This window comes from Centropristis striata, chromosome 17 (genome assembly GCF_030273125.1).
Source record: "Centropristis striata isolate RG_2023a ecotype Rhode Island chromosome 17, C.striata_1.0, whole genome shotgun sequence".
NCBI classification, from domain to species: domain Eukaryota; kingdom Metazoa; phylum Chordata; class Actinopteri; order Perciformes; family Serranidae; genus Centropristis; species Centropristis striata.
Window position 1 is genome coordinate 15,463,750 of NC_081533.1, and position 24,565 is coordinate 15,488,314.

At 34.6% G+C, this 24,565-nt stretch overlaps 1 protein-coding gene across 1 annotated transcript in view; it reads right to left on the reverse strand.

Annotated features, from left to right (window-relative positions):
* Nucleotides 1-567: 567 nt before the first annotated feature.
* Nucleotides 568-24,565, reverse strand: part of LOC131989963 (adenylate cyclase type 4-like) — a 32,100-nt gene continuing 8,102 nt past the window's right edge. Inside the window, exons 3-26 of the mRNA XM_059355343.1 lie at nt 22,721-22,918; nt 21,921-22,082; nt 21,298-21,447; nt 20,016-20,170; nt 18,764-18,875; nt 18,507-18,634; nt 17,134-17,292; nt 16,589-16,742; nt 14,642-14,821; nt 13,482-13,513; nt 13,171-13,224; nt 12,825-12,888; nt 12,536-12,633; nt 11,868-11,952; nt 10,766-10,903; nt 10,565-10,642; nt 8,923-9,098; nt 6,047-6,131; nt 5,796-5,954; nt 4,631-4,777; nt 4,434-4,541; nt 3,578-3,692; nt 2,824-2,948; nt 568-1,984 (exon numbers count right to left, since the gene is read on the reverse strand). Of these exons, the coding sequence (XP_059211326.1) occupies nt 1,850-1,984; nt 2,824-2,948; nt 3,578-3,692; nt 4,434-4,541; nt 4,631-4,777; nt 5,796-5,954; nt 6,047-6,131; nt 8,923-9,098; nt 10,565-10,642; nt 10,766-10,903; nt 11,868-11,952; nt 12,536-12,633; nt 12,825-12,888; nt 13,171-13,224; nt 13,482-13,513; nt 14,642-14,821; nt 16,589-16,742; nt 17,134-17,292; nt 18,507-18,634; nt 18,764-18,875; nt 20,016-20,170; nt 21,298-21,447; nt 21,921-22,082; nt 22,721-22,918 (2,997 nt within the window). The 3' untranslated portion in view covers nt 568-1,849. The remainder of the gene's footprint in view (nt 1,985-2,823; nt 2,949-3,577; nt 3,693-4,433; nt 4,542-4,630; nt 4,778-5,795; nt 5,955-6,046; nt 6,132-8,922; nt 9,099-10,564; nt 10,643-10,765; nt 10,904-11,867; nt 11,953-12,535; nt 12,634-12,824; nt 12,889-13,170; nt 13,225-13,481; nt 13,514-14,641; nt 14,822-16,588; nt 16,743-17,133; nt 17,293-18,506; nt 18,635-18,763; nt 18,876-20,015; nt 20,171-21,297; nt 21,448-21,920; nt 22,083-22,720; nt 22,919-24,565) is intronic.

The following is a 24,565-nucleotide window of genomic DNA, read 5'->3' on the forward strand; positions in this document are numbered from 1 at the left end:
CCAATGGCAAGTGAGAAAAGTTCAGCGGGGGAGTGGATTTAGCCAATCAGGGGCGTATGTGGGCGTTTCCGGGACAGAGGGGGAAATTCCACAGTTCTTTATTTTGAAAGGTGTAAATCGTCACCCTGTTAAAATAATCGCCTAACTCATTTTTTCAAGTTTCGCATGAAACACAAAAAATTTCACCATATGACATTTATTGAACATTTCACTCAAAAAGGATGTAACAAAGGATGGCTATTGGCATAGTAATAACACTGTGTGTAAATTATGTAATTTAAGAGAAATAAATGACTTAAGTAATTTTTTTGAACATGCCTTAGTGACTTAAGCAAGATATGGTAAGACTTTATTTTGAAGGTGTCTACATAAGAGTCACACAAGCCTGTCAGAAACATGACATGACAAGTATCATGAGCATTAATGTTACTTCAAAGTGTCATTAATGTTCATAACACATCCCATGTCATGGTTATGACACGCTCATGTCACGAATTACGAAATTATTGATGCACGTAAGAATCTGCCACACAACAAACACACGGAAAGTTTAAGGTTTTTTTTTATTAGTTTATAAATATAATAGAAAAATATTTCCATGTACTTAACATACTCTTTTTTTAGCATTCACACTTCACACATCATCCCTCACAGAAATTTCTTATGAGTCATCAACAGCTGGAGTGCAATTCAGAACTCCCTTCAAAAAAACACAACATTTTTAGAAAGTGCAATGTCAAATGTGCATTATCTGACTTTACATGACACAGCACGTCATTATGCCAGGGTGCAGATGTGTTACAGCATGAAGTGTCAGTTTTGGGCAGTAGTGAATAAAGAAACCATGATTTTAATGGCTACAGTTATCATTTCCGGCTCCAGTGGTGAGCAATCAGATCATTAACCAGTGGTTCCTTACCTTATTTGGATCGTGACACATTATTTAAATCGGTGTGTACTTGTGCATATTTATGAGGTGTGAGAACGTCAAACTTTTAGTGAGTTTACATAGTTTTCATTAGGCTTAATAGGTCAAACTATCCAGGATTTCTTTAGAGAAGCATAGATTAGAGAAAAACATAACAAATTAAAAAACATAGCTTATACAGTACAAGTCTTGTGGGGGTTTCTTCTTCCTTTTGCTGTGACGTACCTCACGATTTATCTTGTCACTCCTCCAACCAATGGAAAAGACACAGAAACATTTCAAGTGCACATATTGTCTGCCCTATTTTCCCTACAGTTAAAGACACAGAATGATCTGAACCAATAAACATTTCAAGATGTCAAAAGCGTAATGAAACCACAATGGAGTGAAAAAGAAATCTAATAATCGTTTTAATTTATGCTTATTGCCTAAGCTACCTCTATAATATTCTTCACAAAACAATTGTAATCTTTTGTACGTCTAAGATTCTTTTCCAATAAATTAATCGTACATGAACGCTGTTGTACGTCCGTGTTGAGCATACCAAAATAAAAAGTATAATTCAGATTATATGTTCTCAGAATAAAACAGTGAACAGAGGTGTGTGATGGGGTAGTTTCACAGGAAAACCCAGATACAGTACAGATACAGTAAGCAACAAAGTTTGCCATTAAATGGTCCATGAGTTAGTTGCCAGTTGTCTTCATTTAACCGGTCAGGATTTTATTTAGTGTCTCATCCAAAAGACAAAGGCAGCTCCTTTGTAGGTGGAAATGATCAGCAGAGGATTCTCTGTATTGCTGTATCTTCGTTTCAGCATCAAGTCAGTGATGATTACAGGCAGTGTCAGGTTAGTTCACAAGGTGCATTAAAACAAAGCGTTTGCAGCTTTTGTTTGGATCCAGGTCTGTTTCACGGAGGTCAGAAATGAGAAGACGAGTGGTCCGTGTTAACAAAGTAGGTGGTGAGTTCCCCTTTGCCTTTCACGTTGATGACTCCTCTCAGAGTGACGTTGTATCCCACGCTCTCCACCATCTGGGCCGTCTCCTCCGTCACCTGGGAGCAGAAAGAAAGAAGAACAAAGAGAGTGTGTGAGTTTTTTCTGCCTCCATGAATCCATACATTAAACGTATCCACCTGTGGGCCATTTCTGTTCCACAGCAACACTTGTTTCTATTACTAACGTCCTTATAATATCTGTAAACTGGTCAAATATTTAAACAGGGTTCGTACACTTTTGCATTCGTCAAATTTAAGCATTTTTCAAGGACTTTCAAGGTAAATTTTCAAGCTTTTCCAGTATCTTACACCTGTTGTAGATTGCACTTTGTCACATAAACACAGAATATTGCACATTTTTGGGGGGTAGAGGGGAACCATTTTACCATGCCCCAACTTCAACAAGAACTATAGGCCATAAAATTATAATAAAATCTTTATAGATTGAATATGCTTTAGAGGTTATGTTAAATTCACTTTAATTCAAATAGGTTTTATTGGCATGATTGATCAGAAATCTTTATTCCCAAAGCAGCACAGAAAATGATTTATATCGACATATGATTAGCAATAACAATATGCTAATTTGCATAACAGTTGCATCAAATATATAAAGGCATTAAATCACAATCAATAACATTGGCAGCTGTTATGTTTCTATGGACATATTCACTCATTTACCGCACAGCTTTCTGATTAGATATATGTTTATAAGAACTGTTTGTTTTAACATGTTCATAATTTACTGAGCCCCTGAAGTGATTTTTTAAAAGTTCTTTATGTTCATGTGTAGACCAAGCAGATATTTTCTTTTTCAAAAGTTATGAGGCTGAAATGTTGCTGCTTTACAGGAATGACCCGTCTATCTTCTTCTTGTTTTGACTCTTTTCTCTGACCTGTATCTTGTCCAACACTCCTGTGCTATCCATCCTGCTGGCCACGTTAACAGAGTTCCCCCAGATATCATACTGAGGTTTATTAGCTCCAATCACTCCTGCAATCACTGGGCCGTGGTTTATTCCTGCAAATAACCAACAGGGAGGGATTATTACATGTTCATAAGCACAGACCATACATTCTTCTTTGTTTAAATGTGCAATATGTAAGTTATGCTGCTCAGGTCTCTTTATATATATTTTTTTAAATATTTTTTTCCATGACTGTATAACATAGGTCTTGTCGTTTTTAGACTTTTTTAAATGCAGACATGTTACATAGTAGACTTTTAAATTCCCTCTTTGGAGGTTTTATTACAGGCTTTCATGCAGCCGACACTATTAGTTAGAAAATATTTGTGCGATTTCTTTCCCACTTTTATCTTCTTTCTTTTCAATTTGAAAGCAGTTTTAACATGTCTTTTTACAGTTCAACCACTTAAATGGTGCACAGGAATCAAATTCTATTAAGAAAGAATTGAGGGAGAAAAATCATCTGGAAGATTTGAATCAACACTGAATAGATCCAGTGTATGAAATGTTTTGGGTTAGAAAGTAATGTTAGTCGTACAATAATAATAATACTAGTAATACAGGGATAGAAGTAATACTAGATTGTGTGTATGTTACTATTATATTATATTATTAGTATGATACTATTAAAAAATATTATCAAGTGAATGTCCAAGTTTATCTTAATCTAGAAAACACTCACCGATCCGGAGTTTGAAGCTGTTGAAGGAGTGTGTGTTGATAAGCTCCAGTTTGCCCATCAGAGCGATGGCAAACTCCAACATGGCGCGCACATGGCTGTAGGACATCTCCACTTTCTGTAGGGGGCGCCAGAGGTCATGTTAATGTAAGACGAGGAGAATTGGACAAGCGTTTGCTTTTAACCCTATAGAGTCTTGGGCTATTTGGTCCATTTTTAAATCCTTTTCATCCTGCCTGTATACACCACTTAAAAAATGTTTAAATGCCATGTTGGTACATTTTTTTTCAGCACAACCTCACGTATATGACCTAATAGTAAGTTCTATTTTTATTCTGACTTACTGGATCAACATTTGTAACCAAAAGAAACAAAGAAAAACCAACATAAATGTGATCTTGTGATTGTGTGTGATCCTGTCATCCAACTCTGGTTTTTATTCTAGTGGGACTCTATTTTATTTGTGTCTTGTGTGTTTAGCGTAACAATTTTGGTCATTTTGTGTCTTTTTTTTGTCATTTTGTGTATTTTTTTGGTCATTTTGTGTCTTTTTTGGTAAATTTCTATCTTTTTTTTTTGTCTTTTTTAGTCATTTTGTGTCTTTTTTAGTCATTTTGTGTCTTTTTTTGTTCCTTTTTTTTTGTCATTTTGTGTCTTTTCTGCTTTGTTTTTACATCTGGATGTGATGAAGAAGTCATGCTTTGGTGCTTTTGGTGACTCCAGAGGGTTAAAACATCCTATAAATCCCTTTTAAAGATGCACAAAACACTTTGATTTACATTTAGAGGATAGTCTTACACAATTAAGTTAAAAGCTATTAGAGAAACTTGTACATGGAGTGAAAAAAAAACCAACAAACCTTTTGTTCGTCCCCTTGAGGTACATGTGTGAGGCCCGCAGCAGCCATGTAGGTGCTGCCGATTGTCTTAATCTTCTCCACTGTACAGAATTTTGGCTTTGAGAGAAGCTGTATGACAGAAAGGAAAAGAGAGGATACTAAGAGACACAATCTACATGTGAAACTGGCATTATATAATAACATTGTCTTCCTCATACCTCATCAAAGTCTGATATGATCTCGTTGAGGAAGCGCAAACACTCCAGACCGTCTCTGTTGGCGCTGCTCTCGCTGTAAAACTCTTTGAACTGAGGCACCGAGGCGAACATGACACACACACAGTCATAAGACTGGCTGTACAGATCCTGAAACACAGTTATAAAAAGTTAAATCACTTAATTTTGCAGCCAGAAGTGATGAGAGTTCAACCTATTCAGATATTGTTTGTACACAGATGTCCTGAAGGTTTTCTTAACTCTATGTTGACTATATATTATATGCCAAAATTAACTTCTACGTGTCAATTATTTTTTAAATCTTTTCACAGTTTTGTTTTTTAATTTTCATGGCATCATGGATCAGCAGATCAGCTTCTCAGTACAGGTAATTTTGTACATAGGTAAATATAGGAAATGCAAATAAATCAGTAAAAAATAATAAATAAGCAAACAAAGAAAATTTAAATAAATACACATAAATCAGTGAAATATTATAAAAAAGTAAACAAAGAAAAATAAAATACAATAAATATACAATCAGGAGTAAAACAATAATAAAATAATATGTGTCACTTTTTTCTTTTGCAATAAATCAGTTCAGACAGGTGTAATGGTTGGGAAACTGTAAAAACACTGTCACAAAAACACAGGCAATAACATGCTACAAAAATCAATATTTTTATGTTCATCTACTTTCTCAAACTGTCTCTATTTTCTAAAGACTTGCTTGCAAGTTTCATTGTTGAAACCAGGGGTCTCAAACTCAAATTACCTAAAAAAAAAGACACAAAATTACTAAAAAAAAAGACAAAAAGTGACCAAAAAAACTAAATCACTTAAAAAAGACACAAAATGACCAAAAAGAAGACACAACATGACCCAAAAAATACACAAAATTACTAAAAAAGACACAAAATTATTAGAAAAAGACACAAAATTACCAAAAAGACACAAAATTACCCAAAAAGACACAAAATTACTAAAAAAAGACACAAAATTATTTAAAAAAGTCACAAAATTATTTTAAAAAAGACACAAAATTACCAAAATCAAGTTGATTTAAACCAATCAACCCAGTCTTTCCGTAGCTAACTCCCTGGTGATCTTAAATGTATTATTCCTTATTTTTTGGTACATCTATTTGCCATGTTTTTGTTTTTTTTACCTGGTTTCTTATAGTTTTGCCCATGAAGAAGGAGGCGACGTGGAGCGGCAGGACGTTCTGAAGGAGGAGCTTGTTGGCGTTCTCCATGGTCTCCATGTCGTCTTTCTCCGTCTGGAAACAGCAATCCAACAGGAAGTCGACACGGGAGCCCAGCTCGTCCTGACACAGAAACATGAGTACATATCAGCTAATTTGGACGTGACCTAATTTCCTGAATGAATAAAAAACAAGATATATAAACACACACATACCTGTCTGGCCAGAATGAGGCATACAATGTAAAAGATGACCAGCCAAACCCCAGACATGATCTGAGGGTCCTTCAGCACGCCTGGCCTGTAGAAAAAAACACATTCACATATTTAGAGCCACACAATCTGGACCACTATACTACCATCATCTTTTTTCCTTCCATTACATTAACCCTCTGGGGTCTGAGTCTATATTTTGGCCGTTTTTGAATACTTTTGATTTTGCCCTTCATGTACCACATAAAAAATGTTTACTATACCCATATTTGGTTTCCATTTTTTCTTCACCTATATCATGGGTCTCAAACTCGCAGCCCGTGGCCAAATTGCGGCCCTCGTGACGATATTTTGTGGCCCTCACCTTGATATGAAAGTCAGTTTTATATGAATGGCACTTTACTGTGTTGTATGTGGAAGGTCCCTTTAATGCACAAGCTGGAGCTTTGTTTCACTTGTTTCTATGACGACGTTAACAAAAAGAAAGGCAGCTGCTACCGGACCGTTTATTATCTGCCGTGTTGTTGTTACCGGAAGAAGTGGAAATGTTATGAAATGTAATTTTTGTCTTTTTTTGGTAATTTTGTGTCTTATTTTGGTAATTTTGTGTCTTTTTCTAATAATTTTGTGTCTTTTTTTTGTAATTTTGTGTCTTTTTTTTGTAATTTTGTGTCTATTTTTGGTCATATTGTGTCTTTTTTAAGTCATTTTGTGTTTTTTCAGTCATTTCGTGTCTTTTTTTGGTCATTTTGTGTCTTTTTTAGTTATTTTGTGTCTTTTTTTAGTCATTTTGATGCTGCCTCCAGCGGCCCTACTATTGTACTATTTACCACAATAAAAACCACAAATATGCTCAATGAACTGTTTTGGAACTTGAAAATGTAAACATAGGATGCAAATATGAACATATAGGTAAAATTTAAATATAATAAAACTACATACAGAAAGTCCCATAAAAACATGTATATTTATAGGTTTTTTTTCCTTGTTAGCTGCAACTCTTCAAAACAAACTATGTGCGAAATTACACAGAGAGCTACACCAACGCTCCAATATTTCTGTACTATCAAATTAAAACTATCATATCTTTGGTTTTACATGACTTAGGAATGTCAAAAAAAATTGGGAGAAAGTTTCAAGTCTGTACTTTGGAGTGAAGTTGATAGCAGCGCTCCATGTGACCTAGTTATTTTGTTAAACGTCACGTGATCTGATCAGGACGGCTCCATCATAGACCCCAGAGGGTTAACAACAGTGTCTTGTGTCTCTCAGTCAAAGGGCCTGTACCCCAGAGAAGGCCTCTTGTTATAGAAAGCTCTTGAATAAATGATGGTGATCTGAAACTCCAGACGAGGATTCGTGACAACAAAAGGCAGGAAATTTAACACTTCAGCTGAGTAAGACGGACAGTGTGATGACTACAGATAGCAGTGAATGAATGTGGACGAGTGGAAAGTCGACTTCAGCAGGATTACTGAGTCAGTGTGGAAAGCCTGCAGGCTCAAACACTTTCATGCATCTAATTTGTGACAGTTTGTCTATTAACACACAGTACTTTAGATTGAAGATTACATTAATGACTAAACAGTACACTGTTATCACTGCAGCAAGGGAACAAGTTCCAAAAACATGCTTTAACCCCTCTAGAGTCCATGAAAGCACCTGTATATAACTTCTTCATGACATGAAGACATAAAAATGAAGCAACATTGAGTCTTGCCATCAGCTTCCCTCTAAATTTCTGGCTTGAAACTCCATACCAGAATTTTTTTGATGATATTCGGCCAAGTAAAACCGGAGATATTGTCAAATATATTTAGTATAAAAATACAGAACTAGACATTATCCTCATTCTACCTGTTATATGTTATATTTGCTACCTGTGTTCATATTTGCAATATGTACATTTCTGTGTGTGAAACATCATTTTCAAAATCAGATTTTATGTTTTCCTTTGTTTCTTTTGGGTTCAAAATTGTGATCAAGTAAGTCAAAGTTAAAAATTAATTATCAGGACATACAGGTGAGGTAACGCTGAAAAAAACTGATACCATCATGGCATGGTGTAGATTTTTTAACAGATTTTTTTAACGGACATAATAGCTAAATATTTCAGATGGTTAAACAACTGAACAACAGTGCTTGAAGCTGTTAGGTCTTACTAACTTTACACTTTGTTCTTTTTTACTTTGCTTTTACGCAACTTTTTGTTTTCGGAATGTATCTTGTCAAATGCTGCTAGTTAATCTTTTGATAACCTATGTTTTCAGTCGACTGTGATGCTGTTAAATCCACCTTTCTCTAGACAAAACCCTGATTCCAAAAAATTTGGGATGCTGTCTAAAAATAACTTAAACACAATGTGATGAATTGCTATTCTTTTGTGACACTTTTTTTGTTTTTTTAAAACTGTACAAAGACAGTTTATCTATTAACACACAGTACTTTAGATTGAAGATTACATTAATGACTAAACAGTACACTGTTATCACTGCAGCAAGGGAACAAGTTACAAAAACATGCTGTAAACAACTGAGCAACAGTGCTTGAAGCTGTTAGGTCTTACTATCTTTACACTTTGTTCTTTTTTTACTTTGCTTTTAAGCAACTTTTTGTTTTCAGAAAGTATCTTTCCATATGTAAAGAGAAGAAGCAGTTGATTTACTTGACTTCTGCGACTATTTTCATAAGTGATTCATCTGTTGAGTATTTTTTTTCAATGTATCGATAAAAGGTTTAGTCTAGAACATGGGTCTCAAACTTTAATGGTAGAATAACGCAAGAGTTTCCCGCCTTAAATGGGTTAATTTAATAATCGATTATTGTTCGAATAATTGAATAATTGTTGCAGCTCTAATTGCATTTGTGGTGTCACTCACTTGGTGTCATTGTAAAGCAGGTCGATGAGGCAGTAGGACCTCGGGGCGTAAACGTGGAGGAAGAGGGCGAGGTAAACCACGACAGCAAGAGTGAGCAGCAGCGTCTTCATAGACAGACACGTCCTGACGAACACGATCACTCCCAGCATGGCCAGCAGGCAGCAGTACAGGTAGTACTGGATGGGTCACCAAAGGAGGACAAAAATGTGTGTTATGACAAGTTAAGAGTCTCTCTCAACACCAAAGAGCCGATACAGAACCAACAAAGAACTTTTATGAGATAAGATAGAGCATGGGTCTCAAACTCGAGGCTCGCGGGCCAATTGTGGCCCTCGTGATGATATTTTGTGGCCCCCACCTTGATATGAAAGTTTAACGTGAGTTTTCCTTTAAGGTCCCTTTTATTACTTTTTTTGGTAATTTTGTGTCTTTTTTAAATAATTTTGTGTCTCTTTTAATCATTTTGTATCATTTTTTAAAATAATTTTGTGTCTTTTTTGGTAATTTTGTGTCTTTTTAAAATAATTTTGTGTCTTTTTTGGTAATTCTGTGTCTTTTTTTGGTAATTTTGTGTCTTTTTTGGTAATTCTGTGTCTTTTTAAAATAATTTTGTGTCTTTTTTGGTAATTCTGTGTCTTTTTTTGATCATTTTGTGTCTTTTTGGGGTAATTTTGTGTCTTTTTTGGTAATTCTGTGTCTTTTTTTGATCATTTTGTGTCTTTTTGGGGTAATTTTGTGTCTTTTTTAAAATCATTTTGTGTCTTTTTTGGTAATTCTGTGTCTTTTTGGTCATTTTGTTTCTTTTTTTAAGTAATTTAGTTTTTTCTGTCATGCTGTGTCTTTTTTTGGTAATTTTGTGTCTTTTTTTGGTAATTTTGTGTCTTTTTTTTAAGTAATTTAGTTTTGTCATTTAGTCATTTTGTGTCTTTTCTGGGTCATTTTGATACTGCCTCCAGTGGCCCCCAGGTAATTTGAGTTTGAGATCCCTGAAATAGAGAGAACCTAAAGATACAGTTCTCCTTTGTAAGTGAAATAAGAATGACATAAAACAATAAAATATTGACCAGCCAATTCTTAGCTTTTGAAAAAAGAATTGCAGCTTGTGTAAGAGTATGATGAAGCAATTAATACAGTTATTACATATATACACATTTCTCTTCCTTTGTTTTTTTTTCAGGGTTATTTTGTTTGTATGCATGGAGAAATTTCTAAAGAAATGTCTAAAGAAAGTAATACAGAAATAAATATGTTTGGGGAAACAAATGGGGAGAATATAAATAAATAAATATGTAAATAAAGACGCATGTTAAAACAGAAATATGCATATATGTCATATTTAATCAATTCATTAAAATGTACATGTATTTTTAATTAAATTTTTGGTAGATGGCATACTGATCTATTGGTTAAGGTATTTATTTTTGATTTTGGCAGTTTCAGTCCTCCATTCTTCCCTCTTGTGTGTGAAAATAATGTGAAGTAGGGTAAAATTGGCAAAGAATGCCACATTTTATCATCATGAAACACATAAAAAAATAAAAATACAGCATCACTACACTTTCTCGTAGGAATTATAAGACATATAATTAAAAATGAAACATGGATGAATAACCCAGTGAAATGTTAATTAGGAGGTACTTACAGGCCCAGTGTAGAGTTTAAGACCCTCCAGCTCTGTCTTGTTAGCGATGGATGTGCAGTTATTTCCTGGGAGGAAGAACTGAAAGACAAAAACAATAAATAAAAATTGATTGATGAAACAAAAAATGTATCTATGGGTAACAGGAACTAGAGAAAGAAGGATAAAAAGGAAGTTATGATGGGAGGTGGAGGAGGAACTCACATAGTTGAGGATGGCCATAAGCAGCGTGATGAGCACACAGAGAGTGACCACAAACAGTCGCAGCGCCGCCCTGGTGGAGACGCCACGGGACAGCCCAGATATCCACTGGACACTGAACGGCATCTTGGAGCGCCATTTCTGAAAAACAAACATACATTCAAACATTTACACAGAAAGGCTGATGTAAAATGGTACAAAAATGGTACTTAAATACATATTATATATACAGTACAGGCCAAAAGTTTGGACACACACCTTCTCATTCAATGTGTTTTTCTTTATTTTCATGACTATTTACATTGTAGATTCTCACTGAAGGCATCAAAACTATGAATGAACACATATGGAATTATGTACTTGACAAAATGTGAAATAACTGAAAACATGTCTTGTATTTTAGATTCCTCAAAGTAGCCACCCTTTGCTTACTAGAATATAAGACATGTTTTCAGTTATTTCACACTTTTTTTGTAAATAGTCATGAAAATAAAGGAAACGCATTGAATGAGAAGTTGTGTCCAAACTTTTGGCCTGTACTGTATATATATAATATATATAATAACCAGTGAATGCCAGGAAAGTAAGAAAACCTGCAGTACACTTGAGACAATAATCAGTGTGAAACACACACTGGTTTTTGGTAAAATAAACATATATGTATATATGAGGGAAATATGGGACACTTTTATGCAATTCCTGGAAAGATATCAGGCTGAAATCAATGAATGAAATTGATGAAAAATCCTTATTTTTTAAAAATGTTTTTAATAATTTATTTTTGTTAATGTATTTATTGTTATTCCCTCTTTTTCTTTTTGTATGTTCTTTTGAAGCTAAAAAATAAAAATAATAATGAAAGAATTTATGTTATGAACGTAGATATCCAAGGCGAAGGAGTGCAAGAAAACAAAAGACAAACAAGCAAGCTACAAAATGAGAAAAGGAAACAATAAATCAACATCAATAAAACTACTAGCGACAACGAAAAAATGTAACCATGTAACTAAAACTGTCAAGAAGGATATTAAGTAACGATTTCAATGCACCTGCTTTCATTTGCTGCTGCTGATTAAGCTACTGACAGTAAACCATGTTCGTTTACCTCCAAGTATCCAGTGAAAGCGATGGACAGAAACAACACCAGCACAGGGAACGTTGCGCCGTATGACACTGCCATTACAAAGTTTCTGGGAGGGATGAAAACAAATGATTTACACCGTTTATTCATTCAAGAGTGAGACAACAAAGATGGGTCACTGACAAATAAGGATTGGCAAGATATCAAATGGTGTAACCACAAAAAAAAGATAAATATTAAATACTTCATCCACCTACATTGTATTTAAGTGGGCTTATACATAGAATTACTTAATTTTAAAAATTTTAAATTTTAATTTTAAAAGACATCAACAATACATAACAACAATACATTTTTTTTAGTATTTCTACATTGACATAAATAAAACCATTTTTTTCAAAAGTTTTGACAAATGATGTAAAAATGTGTTATATACCATAATGTTGCAATGGAAACATGGATTGTATTTTTTCTCATTTTAGTTATCATTTATTTCCCTGTATATAATCAGATTTTTATGGGGAAAAAATTACTGGTTACACCAACTGACACTGTGTTAGATCACGTCATTGACCCGTATGTCTGTGAGTTGCTGAGCAAGATACTTCATTTTACTTTGATACTTTAATCCAGCAAATAGTGAGTATGATCAAGTGAAAATGAGTGTGAATGTGACTGAAAGTGCGACTCACTTCTCAGAAACAAGCATCTGGACGGTGAAAAGAGTCACAAAGATGAAAGCCAAGCAGCTTAATGACTGGTGTAAACCTTTCACCTCTGAGAGGCGGAACTGGAACACAAATACATCGACAAACACAGACAATAGACATCAGACAAACACAGAAATAACTGTTTTGCAAACACAGACAGGCGTGAAAGGTCATGTACATCCTTCTTGTTTCTGCTCTATCATTCATTCATTCACTCATTCATTCATATATTTACTTCTTCTTCTTAAGTTAGATCAGAGAATGAAGCTACCTGTCTCTCCAGGCTCAGGTCGTTGAACAGCAGAGTCAAACAGTTGAGCTTCTTTAGCCTTTTTCTTATGAAAGAACAACAAAATCATAAGATCAGAATCAAGAAAATGACCAAAATAAAAAGCAGAGAATAGAAATGTGATTACATATGTTAAAAAATGACAAAGAAATCAATGGAATGATCTTTTTATTTATTTATCTTATTATTATTTACTTTACAAATATCAGTATCAATATTTTGCAACCTATATTCACAAATGCAATCTTTTCTTTTTTCCCCCACCATATTTTCTATGACTTCCTACCAACTCAAAACAATTTATAACAGAATTATGGTGAAAACTTACTCTGCAGTGTCCAGCGGGTCCAGTGATCCCCGAACACTGTTATCCACAACCAAACTGAAAAAAACAAGAATACATCAGAAACAGCTTCAAATAAAACAACATTGTGTATTTTTGATTTAACTAGTAGGTTTTCAAATAGAGCTGAACATCCTGAACCTAAATTTACAAATAAAATAATGTTCATGTGACAACCAAAAAGTAAATAAATGCAAAGAGCTGCACACTTCGTTCTAGTTCTACTGAAGTTCTACTTTTTTTCTGGTGTATTCTGCATAATTTCTCTGGTGTTTTTAATATATCGGGGAACTTACCCGCCAGGGTTGCTCTGGTACGGTGGTCTTTCCTGAAGCAAAGACACACATTGTCAACAAAATGCATGACCTAATGTAACCTCTCAAATATACAATACAGCTAATATGACCAAGCAGTGGTAAGGCATTATGAAGTCTCCTCGAAAGAATATGAATACTTAGAACAGGACCACAATATGAAGAAAGTAATTTCTCTATAAATACTGCATCTGTGTATTCTTTCTGTCCACCTATATATATTTAACTCTCATACACAGCTTAATGTGTAAGAGAAACTAAGCACCAACACTGAGTGTGACATTAACTTAAAAAAAGCCAGGGAAGTTTTTCCACACAGAAAGTGTTTGTAATCTTTACTCAGGCTATTTCTAAGTAATATTTATTTCATAGAACCACTTTTTTTAAAATGAAAACACACAAGTAAATTGCAGATTCACTGATGTCTCTCAATTGACAAATGAAATATGTAAATAACTATGAAAAAAGAATAAAAGTAGCTCTAATGCAGACAACTACAACATTAAAATGTATCTTACTTGTTACTGCATCAATTATAATAATCTAATACTATAAGATATAACAATGAAATAACTTAAATGTCAATTTGGCTGCATAGTTAGTACTTTTACTTTGATATTTTAAGCACATTTTCTTTAAAATTCTCACAAACTTTTCATTTAGTAAGGTCCTGAATGCACTTTTTTAAAAACTTGTGGTATTAGTACTTTTACGAATAAAGCACATAAATCAGTCCAATTTCAGATAAAAAGCAAAACACTTAAATAATAACACTTTGTCAATCTCAGCTGTCATATCTGATATGAAATATAGTGCTGATCTTTGTGTAACGACAACAGAAGTTGAGGATTTATACACAAGGTATGTACCTCAATTACATTTTACATGGAAATATCAACTAATTAAGCCAATGAACTGGTTTAGTGAATATTAATTCGAATGATTCAATTTACATACAAAACTGAGGACATATAATAACAAACAATCACTAAGTAATGCACTACATGAAAAACAGCTATTTTAAAGTAAAAGCACTGAATTCATATTTCTTTGTAGAATTTATATAGATGATTGAAATAATAATTACAGGGCCAAAAAAATCTCTTTTTTCAGTGAAGGAGGGAAACAGCACAAATACATACTGCAGTCAGCTGTGATTGGTTCGTGGCCATGTTGGTGGAGACGATTGGCTTCTTGGAGGGCTTCTTGGCATCAGGGTTGCTCAGATCTGCGAAGGGATGGATATTCTGCCACGACTGCAGGTACTGAGACATCCGGACTGACGCACGCTGCCTGTTCTCTCCCGGCGTGAGCGTGTTTGCCTGAAATTAAGATCGATCGATCGATCAATCAATCAATCAATCAATCAATCAATCAATCAATCAATCAATCAATCAATCAATCAATCAATCAATCAATCAATCAATCAATCAATCAATCAGACTTTATTTGTATAGCACTTTTCATACAAGAGAAATGCAACACAAAGTGCTTTACATAAAAAAGGAGAAAGTAATAATAATAATAATAATAATAATAATAATAAAAATAACGAAACATAGAAACAAGCAAAAACCCTCCACCCATCCTATTAAAAACAAAGCACAAACTGAGGAAGCTCCATCTCAACATGGAGCAGTAAGGTAAGATAAAATAAAATAAAATAAAATAAGATTTAATAAAAAAAAAGAAGAGAAAAAAAGTAAAAGTAAATAATAATAACAATAGAAAGTTTAAAAAATAGATAAAAAAGATAAAACAATAAATAAAAAATTAAGAAATAGAGCATGATAATATATATATATATATAGACTAATAAATAGTAGCAAATAAATAAATAAATAAATAAATAAAAGAGAAGATGTTATAACACTAAGATGCATGAGCAGAAAAACCTTAAGTCTTAAGTTTGCTCTTAAAATTATGAACAGTCTCTGATGCCCATCAGATGGATATTACTTTATTTTACTTAATTTGTTTAACTGTATTTTCCATCCTGAAACTAGACCACACCAGACAGTACCATCACAGCAATTTAAACTGGACAAGTATTTGCTTTTGACTTTGGTTTTGCATGAGCATGATAATCTTGTGTATCTTGTTTCCATTTGGTGCGCTGACTGTGCACGTACTCAGAAAAGAACGCCAAGCTTCCCCAAAATGCAATACACACATGAGTTCCTGGGGGCAGCATGATGGGGTGACAGGGTCAGTAATCAGCTCACCAGGTAACATTTGCAAGAAGTTTTGAAGACAGGCTAATAGACCAATTCTGCAAAATTCATGCATCAGCAGGTTTACCTACACTTACGAATGCTGTCTGTCAGGTCGCATACTTAAGTTATGTAACCAGAAACTTCATTAACACCTGAGTTTGTCAATTTTGTAATGAATGATAAGTAAAATTTAAAAAAAAAATGTCTAGTTTCAATTGCCTTTCATAAAGTTTAACCAATTTAAACCAGGAAAGCATTACTGCATTTCTACCATTAAAACCGGTGGTGCTGTTGTGTTATTCTACCATTAAAGCAGGGAAAGTGGATACGTCGTTTTGTAGTATTTGTAGTTTTTTTTCACCTATTTTCGGTCTCTTGGCCAATGAAATGCATCAGAATACATGTGGGAGTGTCGCAATGCAACATGGGACTTTTCCAGAACTTTGAAATCATGGTGGAAGACGACTGTAGTGGAGGGAGCTTAGATATAACAGCTATAAGCTCTCAAATACTTTTTGAATTTCATTTCTATCTACTACAGAAGCTGAAAAATTGATTATTTAGTAGACTTTGACACTTCTGTTGAATTTCCAAAAAACTTAGGTTTTAGGGGGTTATTTTCCAGGCGTTTTAGGCCTAAATGGGTTAAATTATCAAAGTACAACTACAGCAAAAAATAAATACACCTGTACAGATAACATGCTGTTTACTGAAAAAAATATATCAAGGATCACGTAAAGAAAGTTCCCTTTAGGCGCTCTGAATTGGAAGTAGTGCACAAATGAGACACAAAAAAAGGTTTTTGACAACTCTAAATAAAACTTGCGAATAGACTAAAACACATGCATGTTGCACACGAACACGTCCACCTACCGATTTAAGCCTCCTGGTAATATGCTTGTGGGGGTCAATCACCAGGTAGGTTTTTCTTCCTTGGAGAAGCGGATCCCGACTCCCTCCGTCTCCCTTCTCCACTTCATACGCTCCGTTCAAGTGCTGCAGTGTCTCCTCTGTGATGTGGACTCGCCTGTTCATAACAACAGTATTAATAACAAAACAGGTAACCGAAATTACCTAAAATATATCTTCAATCTGCACCACACCATCTCAGAATTTTTATTATCTCTGAGCAAGATTAAGATGTGTGTACATGTACATGTATTAATGTATGTATATATATATATATATTTTATATATATATAAATATTTTATATATATATAAATAAAATAGCTAAAAACAGAAGAAAAAGTATATATATATACTTTTTTCTTCTGTTTTTAGCTATTTTTCTTCAATATCTCTTTTTGTAATTAGACTGTTAAGCTTTTGACCTGTAGCACTTTGAGATATCCTCTAATGTAAAGTGCATTACAAATAAAATGTATTATTATTATTATTATTAATAAGATTTTCTCACCCAGGAAGGCCTCCAGACTCCATGTGGTTGGCTAACGTGACGTCATGTGACCACACGTCGTACTGCCACTTCTGCAGGCCGATCACACCACAGAGCACATTGCCAGTGTGAACACCCACCCGCATGCTGATCTCCACCCCCGTGGCCTCACGTAGTTTACTACAGGGAGACAAAAATAATTCATAAAACGACAGGCCATTGAGTTATTTGAAAATAACTTATATTCAATATTTTCATTCTGAGTTGTATGGACAGCAATAAATAACAATAAAGTGCGAGAAACATTTTAATATATTGTCACATGAGTAAAACTTTACGTCTGTTATTTGAGGTTCTTGTACTTTATCAGTGTCTAATTATAAGATAATTTCTACTTTTACTTTACTGCATGCCATAAGGCAATACTGTATTTCTACTTCACTGAATTTGTTTATATCTTTAGTTAGTAGTTACTTTGCTACTTACTTTCAAAATTACAAAATAGTATATAAAATACAACACATAAAATGAAAATGAAATGAAAAAAATGAAACATGAAATACAGTTAATTAAACCACCCAACAGTATGAAAAAAGAATAAAAGTAGCTCTAATGCAGACAACAACAACATTAAAATGTATCTTACTTGTTACTGCATCAATTATAATAATCTAATATTATAAGATATAATAATTAAATAACTTAAATGTCAATTTGGCTGCATAGTTAGTACTTTTACATTGATATTTTAAGTACATTTTCGTTATAATTCTCACAAACTTTCATTTAGTAAGGTCCTGAATGCACTTTTACTTTTTTTTAAAAACTTGTGGTATTAGTACCTTTACGAATAAAATACACAAGTCAGTCAAATTTCAGATAAAAAATGGTGTTTAAAAGCAAAACACCAAAATAATAACACTATGTCAATCTCAGTTATATCATATCATAGTCATATCTGATATGAAATATAGTGCTGATCTTTGCGTAACAACAACAGAAGTTAAGGATTTACACACAAAGTATGTTTCTTTTTCATTATTATTATTAATACTGATGATAAAACCATAGAAAGAAATCTGGTTTGAATCCCATGAAACAGAGCACTAAAATCTGTTTAAATGCAAAAGAATCAAATATTTCTATATTTGAGCGCCATGGTGCAGACACAAAAAGAGTTGAAAATGTGCAGTTGGTTAATTTACATGTTATGGAGCTGAATGTTGACTCTGTGTGCTTTAATAGTTTGGTTTTAGATGTAGAGGAAGAGTACTGACAGGGAAGTGCCCTGAGAAACACAAGGAAGTTCTACAGAGCACAGTAACATATGCAAATTAAGAGCAAAGAATAGCTTTTACAGCAGGAGAAACAGAAATGAAATGGGATGAACTGACCTGATGGCAGTGCACATGTCCAGCCCCATCTGAACACAGTTCCTGGCGTGGGTGGGAATGGGGTCAGGTAGACCAGATACACAGTAGTAGCAGTCACCCAAGATCTTGATGCGAAGACAACCGTTCTTCTGCAGACAGAAATGCACACAGAGTGGGAGTGAGACACAGAATTAGTTTGTTTTGAAACCAACACAGAAACTGTCCTTTGTGAAGAAAAAAAAAGTTTTCTTTTGGGCTGTATGTGTCGGTATTTTCACCTTGGCGATGTCATCGAATCTGCCAAAGAGCTTGTTGAGCACGGCGACCAGCTCCTCTGGTGTGCAGCTACTGGCCAGCTTTGTGAAGCCCACAATGTCTGCATACAGGATGCTACACAAACACACAGAGATAGACACACATGTTAGGCCCATATTTGTATGAAAACAGCTCAGTGAGTCACTCAGTCGGTGAGGAATAGCAAATTAACAAATCTTGCTCATTTATCTGCTGCATGATTGCAGTTAAGGGGGCTGCAAATGCTAAGAATACACAGGATAAGAAAAAGGGGTCTAGTTGATGAATACCTTATTATCTTACTGACAATGGCAAATTATACTCGCAGTTTGCACCTGCCATAGCATTATAGGAACTGTAGATCCACAATAAGACCATGACTATCCCTCAAATACTATATGTAGGGATAAGAGTGACAAAATCCAATAATGTTTTCTTTGAATTATGTCTTTTATTGCACACTGAAGTGTACAGCTTTATGCCATTAAAAGAAAGAGATCTCAAAATATTGAGAAAAAGCTTTAAACTACAGTCATGGAAAAAATTATCAGACCACCATTTTTCTTAAATTTAATTTTAATGCCTGGTAAAACTAAAGGTACATTTATTTGGACAATTATAATGACAACAACAAAAATAGCTCATAAGAGTTTAATTTAAGAGCTGATATCTAGACATTTTACATGTAAAATGGTACCAGGCATGAAATGAACAAGAAAGCAAGGAGAAAACAAGGGTGGTCTAATCATTTTTTCCATGACTGTATATGTATTTAGAGTAATTCAGTTGAGTATTTATGTGCCAAAATTATTACTAGTAACTAATGTTAAAGCAGATACAATTTCGGGTTTATTTGCTAAATACCTGCTTAAATGTTTATACTTTTGAATGCAACTTTGATAGACATAATAGTCAACAATTTTAAATCAAAATAGGAAATAATAGAGATAATCAAAGTTTCAGCTGTAATGTTCCGAAAACCTGGAGAAATTAAGTCAACACACTAGAGAATACATTTTTTTAAGCGTCTTGCTCTTTTTAAGACTGTCTAAAGCAGAGCATGATTCTTGTTACATCACCACCAAAATAAATATTATGTTCATGTGATCATATCTAGTGTACGGACTCAATTTCTCTGACTTTTTCTCTGTGCAGCACCCAGTATTTATCATCTGGATATCTGTACTTTTGTTCTGGAAATGCTCAACGTCAACAACATAACAGAAGGATCATCACCTGACGTCTTTGTGTTTCCGTATATAGAGGCTGTGAAAGTTGTGAGGGTTGGAATTCTTCTCCTCGTTGGTTTTGGGGTTGAAGATGTTCTTGATCACCTCCGTTTTCAGCTCTCTGGCGATGTACCGGGGCAACACGGACAGGAGGAGCTGCTCCTGTTGCAGAGAGGACACAGAGAGGACACAGAGAGGACACAGAGAGGACACAGAGAGGACAGGGGGTGAAAATGTGTGTGGAGGCAGTGGGTGATCAATTCAAAGACCTTGTACACAAGGGATCTCAAACTCGCGGCCCGCGGGCAAATTTAATTAATTTTGTCTCTTTTTATGATCATTTTTTGTCTTTTTTTTGTTCATTTTGTGTCTTTTTTTAAAAATGTTGTGTCTTTTGTGGTAATTCTGTGTCTTTTTTTGGTGATTTTGTGTCTTTTTTAGTAATTTTGTCTCTTTTTCTGATCATTTTGTGTCTTTTTTGTTCTTTTTGTGTCTTTTTTTGTTCATTTTGTGTCTTTTGTGGTAATTCTGTGTCTTTTTTTGGTAATTTTGTTTCTTTTTTAAGTAATGTAGGTTTTTTTCTGTAATTTTGTGTCTTTTTTTAGTAATTTTGTGTCTTTTTTTGGTAAATTTTGTGTCTTTTTTTGGTAATTTTGTTTCTTTTTTAAGTAATTTAGGTCTCTTTCCTGTGATTTTGTGTCTTTTTTTGGTAATTTTGTTTCTTTTTTAAGTAATTTAGGTCTCTTTCCTGTGATTTTGTGTCTTTTTTTGGTCATTTTGATACTGCCTCCAGCAGCCCCCAGGTAATTTCAGTTTGAGACCCCTGTTGTACACTGAGTCATTGGATTTCTGACTTATAGAGCTGATCTGTTCACAAAGGCTGTAATAGAAACAGGCGGCCATCAAAAGCCCCTTTGAAGCGGTGCAAAGTTTACTTAGTGGACCACGTTTCATCTATTTGTTTACTTGCTATGAATAGTGTCCATTTGGGTTTGCCTATTATATTGCTGCTGGGCTTCAGACAAGTGAATGATTAATCTATTGACCTAATAGCCAGAAAAACATACAGTAACTAAACCTGGTTAGCCTTCAGATAAAGAGCCTGTTAATGACACAACGATTTTAAATTCAGAGTAATTGAAACAAGCTGCACAGAAGATTAATGAATAAAGCAAATAAAATAAAGCAAGTAAAGCTGTAAATTCTAAAAACAAACTAAAGTTAAAGACATCATTCTGAATTCCAATTAAAGATATCATTTCTAATGTTTGAAGCCGTTTTGTTTTAACCTGCTGATATTTCTTGATTTCCTTTTTGGAGCGGATGGCGCTGAACTCTTCTCTCTTCTGATTGGACACCCTGAGATCGCGCTCGGTCATCCACAGATGGAAAATCCCGACGCAGTTCACACACACAAACAGCACTGCATTCGCCACCAGCTGAGAAGGAAGTCAGAGGAGAGGAAATGAGATAATTGATACTTTATTAATTGTCCTTATTGTATTGCCAGCACAATAAGTAGCTGAATCACAACATGTCAGTCAATCAAAAACAGAGTTGCAAAAAAAGAGGACATTACTGCTTTGAATATGTGTACATTAGTCATGTGTTTTATTGCTACATGAAACCTAATCTGCTATTTACCATAAGGCAAATAACGGCTTATGCAAAATAAGGTTCAGGACTTGAAAAGCATCATTTGCATTTTTTCCAGGAAAACTTCTGGTCACAAACAAAAGGACAGTTTTACGCAGGCTGGCCTAAGCCTCATATATTTGAATTTGGATGTTTTTTCTGGCATTGACAATGGAAAAAAAAAAAAAAGGGACCTTGTTCTTCTTTAGCTGTGATAATTCAACCGGTAAGCTACATGCTAAGCTACGGCACACATGGCTCTTGATATTTTGCTGACCTGCACAGCCAGGTCCGGTGTCTCTGGGCTTGTGACGGGGACATAGATGCTGATGATGATGATGTGCGAAATGCTGGTCCCAATCCCAACCATGAGGGCCCAGGCCATAGAGAGAGGCAGCACCGTGTACACGCTCAGAGAGAGGAAGAGGAAAAACGCAACCTGAGAAGGTAGAGAGAGGAAGAAATAAGAAACATGAAGAACGATGCAAAGAGCTGGAGCTTAACAGTAAAAAGATACATTAAAACTCATAATTTCGGGTCTAATGGTGCCAACCACTTCCATATTTTTTCCAAGACCTTACTGGGGAGAGATCCACAAACATATTGAAAATGTATTTAATGTAAATGTTCCGTTTAAATGTGAAACTATGTACTTGGGCAATATATTGTGTGAAACATGGAACATCAAAGAAAATTTTATAAGATCTGGACTAAAATGACTGAGTATGTAAAACCAATCAGATCTGATTTCATTTGAATATACTTGTGCTTTGTGCTTTTTTTAAATTTATTTTTATTTTTATGTGATGTTTTGATTGTCTCAAATGGTGCGCTACCCGGTTCTGTTTTTTTTTTTCTTCCCTTTTTGTTCCCAAATGAAAATTAATGGTCTGTAAAAGAAAACCCCAGAAGGGCAGTTTGGACAAATCACTTAAACTTTCTACACCCATCCTTTCCTATGTCCTTGAATGACTACGGCTGTAATTGATGTATGTGATGGAAATTTGCCTTTCTAAAAAAAAAAGAGAATAAAAAAAAACAACTCATAATTTCTTCTTCTTTTTGCTTCCTTCTCACCTGCTCCCAGGTAGATACAGGTCCTCCAGTGAAGATGAAGACTATGGCGATGATGTAGAGAGTCCCCCAGACGAAGAGGGCCAGGGCTCCCCCACAGCGCCTGACGGTGGCCAGCCAGGGCAGGCAGACGAGCAGGACAGCACTCAGACAGAGAACCACACACAGCACCGACAGAGCTCCGACGTGGACATCGATGTTCTGTGCAGAAATGGGTCAATATTGCAAGTAAAGTAAAAACATCTTCTAATTCATGTTATATATTTCTTTTTTATGATTAAACTTTTATAGTTTTTACATTTTTTACAAGACCAAACTAACAACCAGTTAAGAAAAAAAAGAAAAAAGGGCAAAATTAAGATACACAATCTTATAATAAAACATAAAAAAAAAACAATAAAATAAAAATAACTACATAAGAAGTCCAAGACAGGTAAAATTAATCCATGCTCAATATGTTAAACTGTCTTAACAGGAGACAACCACCACACTATTGCATGTCTATTCATTGTCCCATGTGAAATTCACTGTCTACAAGTAGTCTTCCAGTAAACATTTCCCTGTAATGAACCCAGTCTGCCTCCACCTTCATTTTCATGCCAGTCCCCCAATAACAGCCCATAATGATCAGTGTATGCAGATACATGTTCTATATTTCTTAATTTACTGTTTAATGGAGCAGCATGTGAAACTAAATAAGGTTTTCTTCATTGTTGCATACATACTGTGTGGCAAGCAGTGTTAAAAAATGTCATTAGCAGACACAAACAGAGACAAAGTAGCACTTCATGTTTTCCTATTTTGCCTCAGCTGTTTACGATATCCAAAATACACCTGTCTTCTCTACACTAGGACGAAAATTAAAATGCATTTATTCATCAGACGTGAAAGCAAGGCTTAACCAGCTGGTGCAGTGTTTTTTAATCTGCTCTTACCATGTGAAGTAAAGAGACAGCATCATGTGATACCTTTTTGTTTTTCCCCAAGGGAATTAAGAGTATTGTTGCTGACATTTACTTTTTTCTTAAGAAAGCTTCCAACGCCCTATTAACAAATTCAAACGGAGTGTGTTCAACAGGTTAGTTTGTGTCCCACTGATCCATGGAATCCATAGAAAGTTCAAGAGGTGGCTGAATAATTAAAGAGTGAATATTTGCAGAAAATATTGACTGTAATTCTACAAATAAAGGATAAAGCTTTGTGTTATTGGTTGGCAAACCAGCAGCACACTGACCTTTAGTACTTGTATGATATTGGAAAAAATAAGCCCCCACTGCTTGAAGATAATAGTGAACACTTTGTTTTTATAATTTCGGTTTCTAAATAAACAACAAAAGCACCAGTTCCTGTTAGTTTTGTCAAATAATGTGGACGGTAGAGCTCCATTTGAAAAGGCTTTTGCAGTTCACTGGGGCCAAAATGCAATAATGACCTAGTGTAATACCTACAGTTGAAACCAGAAGTTTACATACACTATAAAAAATAACACTGTCTGACATGAAATCAGACGATCACTTTTCCTGTTTTAGGTCCGTTAGGATTACCAAAATTATTTCTATTTGCTAAATGCCAGAATAATGAGACAATTTTGTATTACTTTCTTCAAAGTCAGAAGTTTACATACACTAACAGTATTATGCCTTGAAACAATTTGGGAAAGCCCAGAAGATGCTGTCATGTCTTTGGAAGCTTCTGATAGGTTTATATATGAATGTGGCATCTTCAGGCATCTGGAAATTGCACCTAAGGATGAACCAGACTTGTGCAAGTCCACAATTATCTCCCTGATATCTTGGTTGATTTCTTGTGTTACACAATGTTACACAAAGAAGCAGTGTGTTTCAGGTG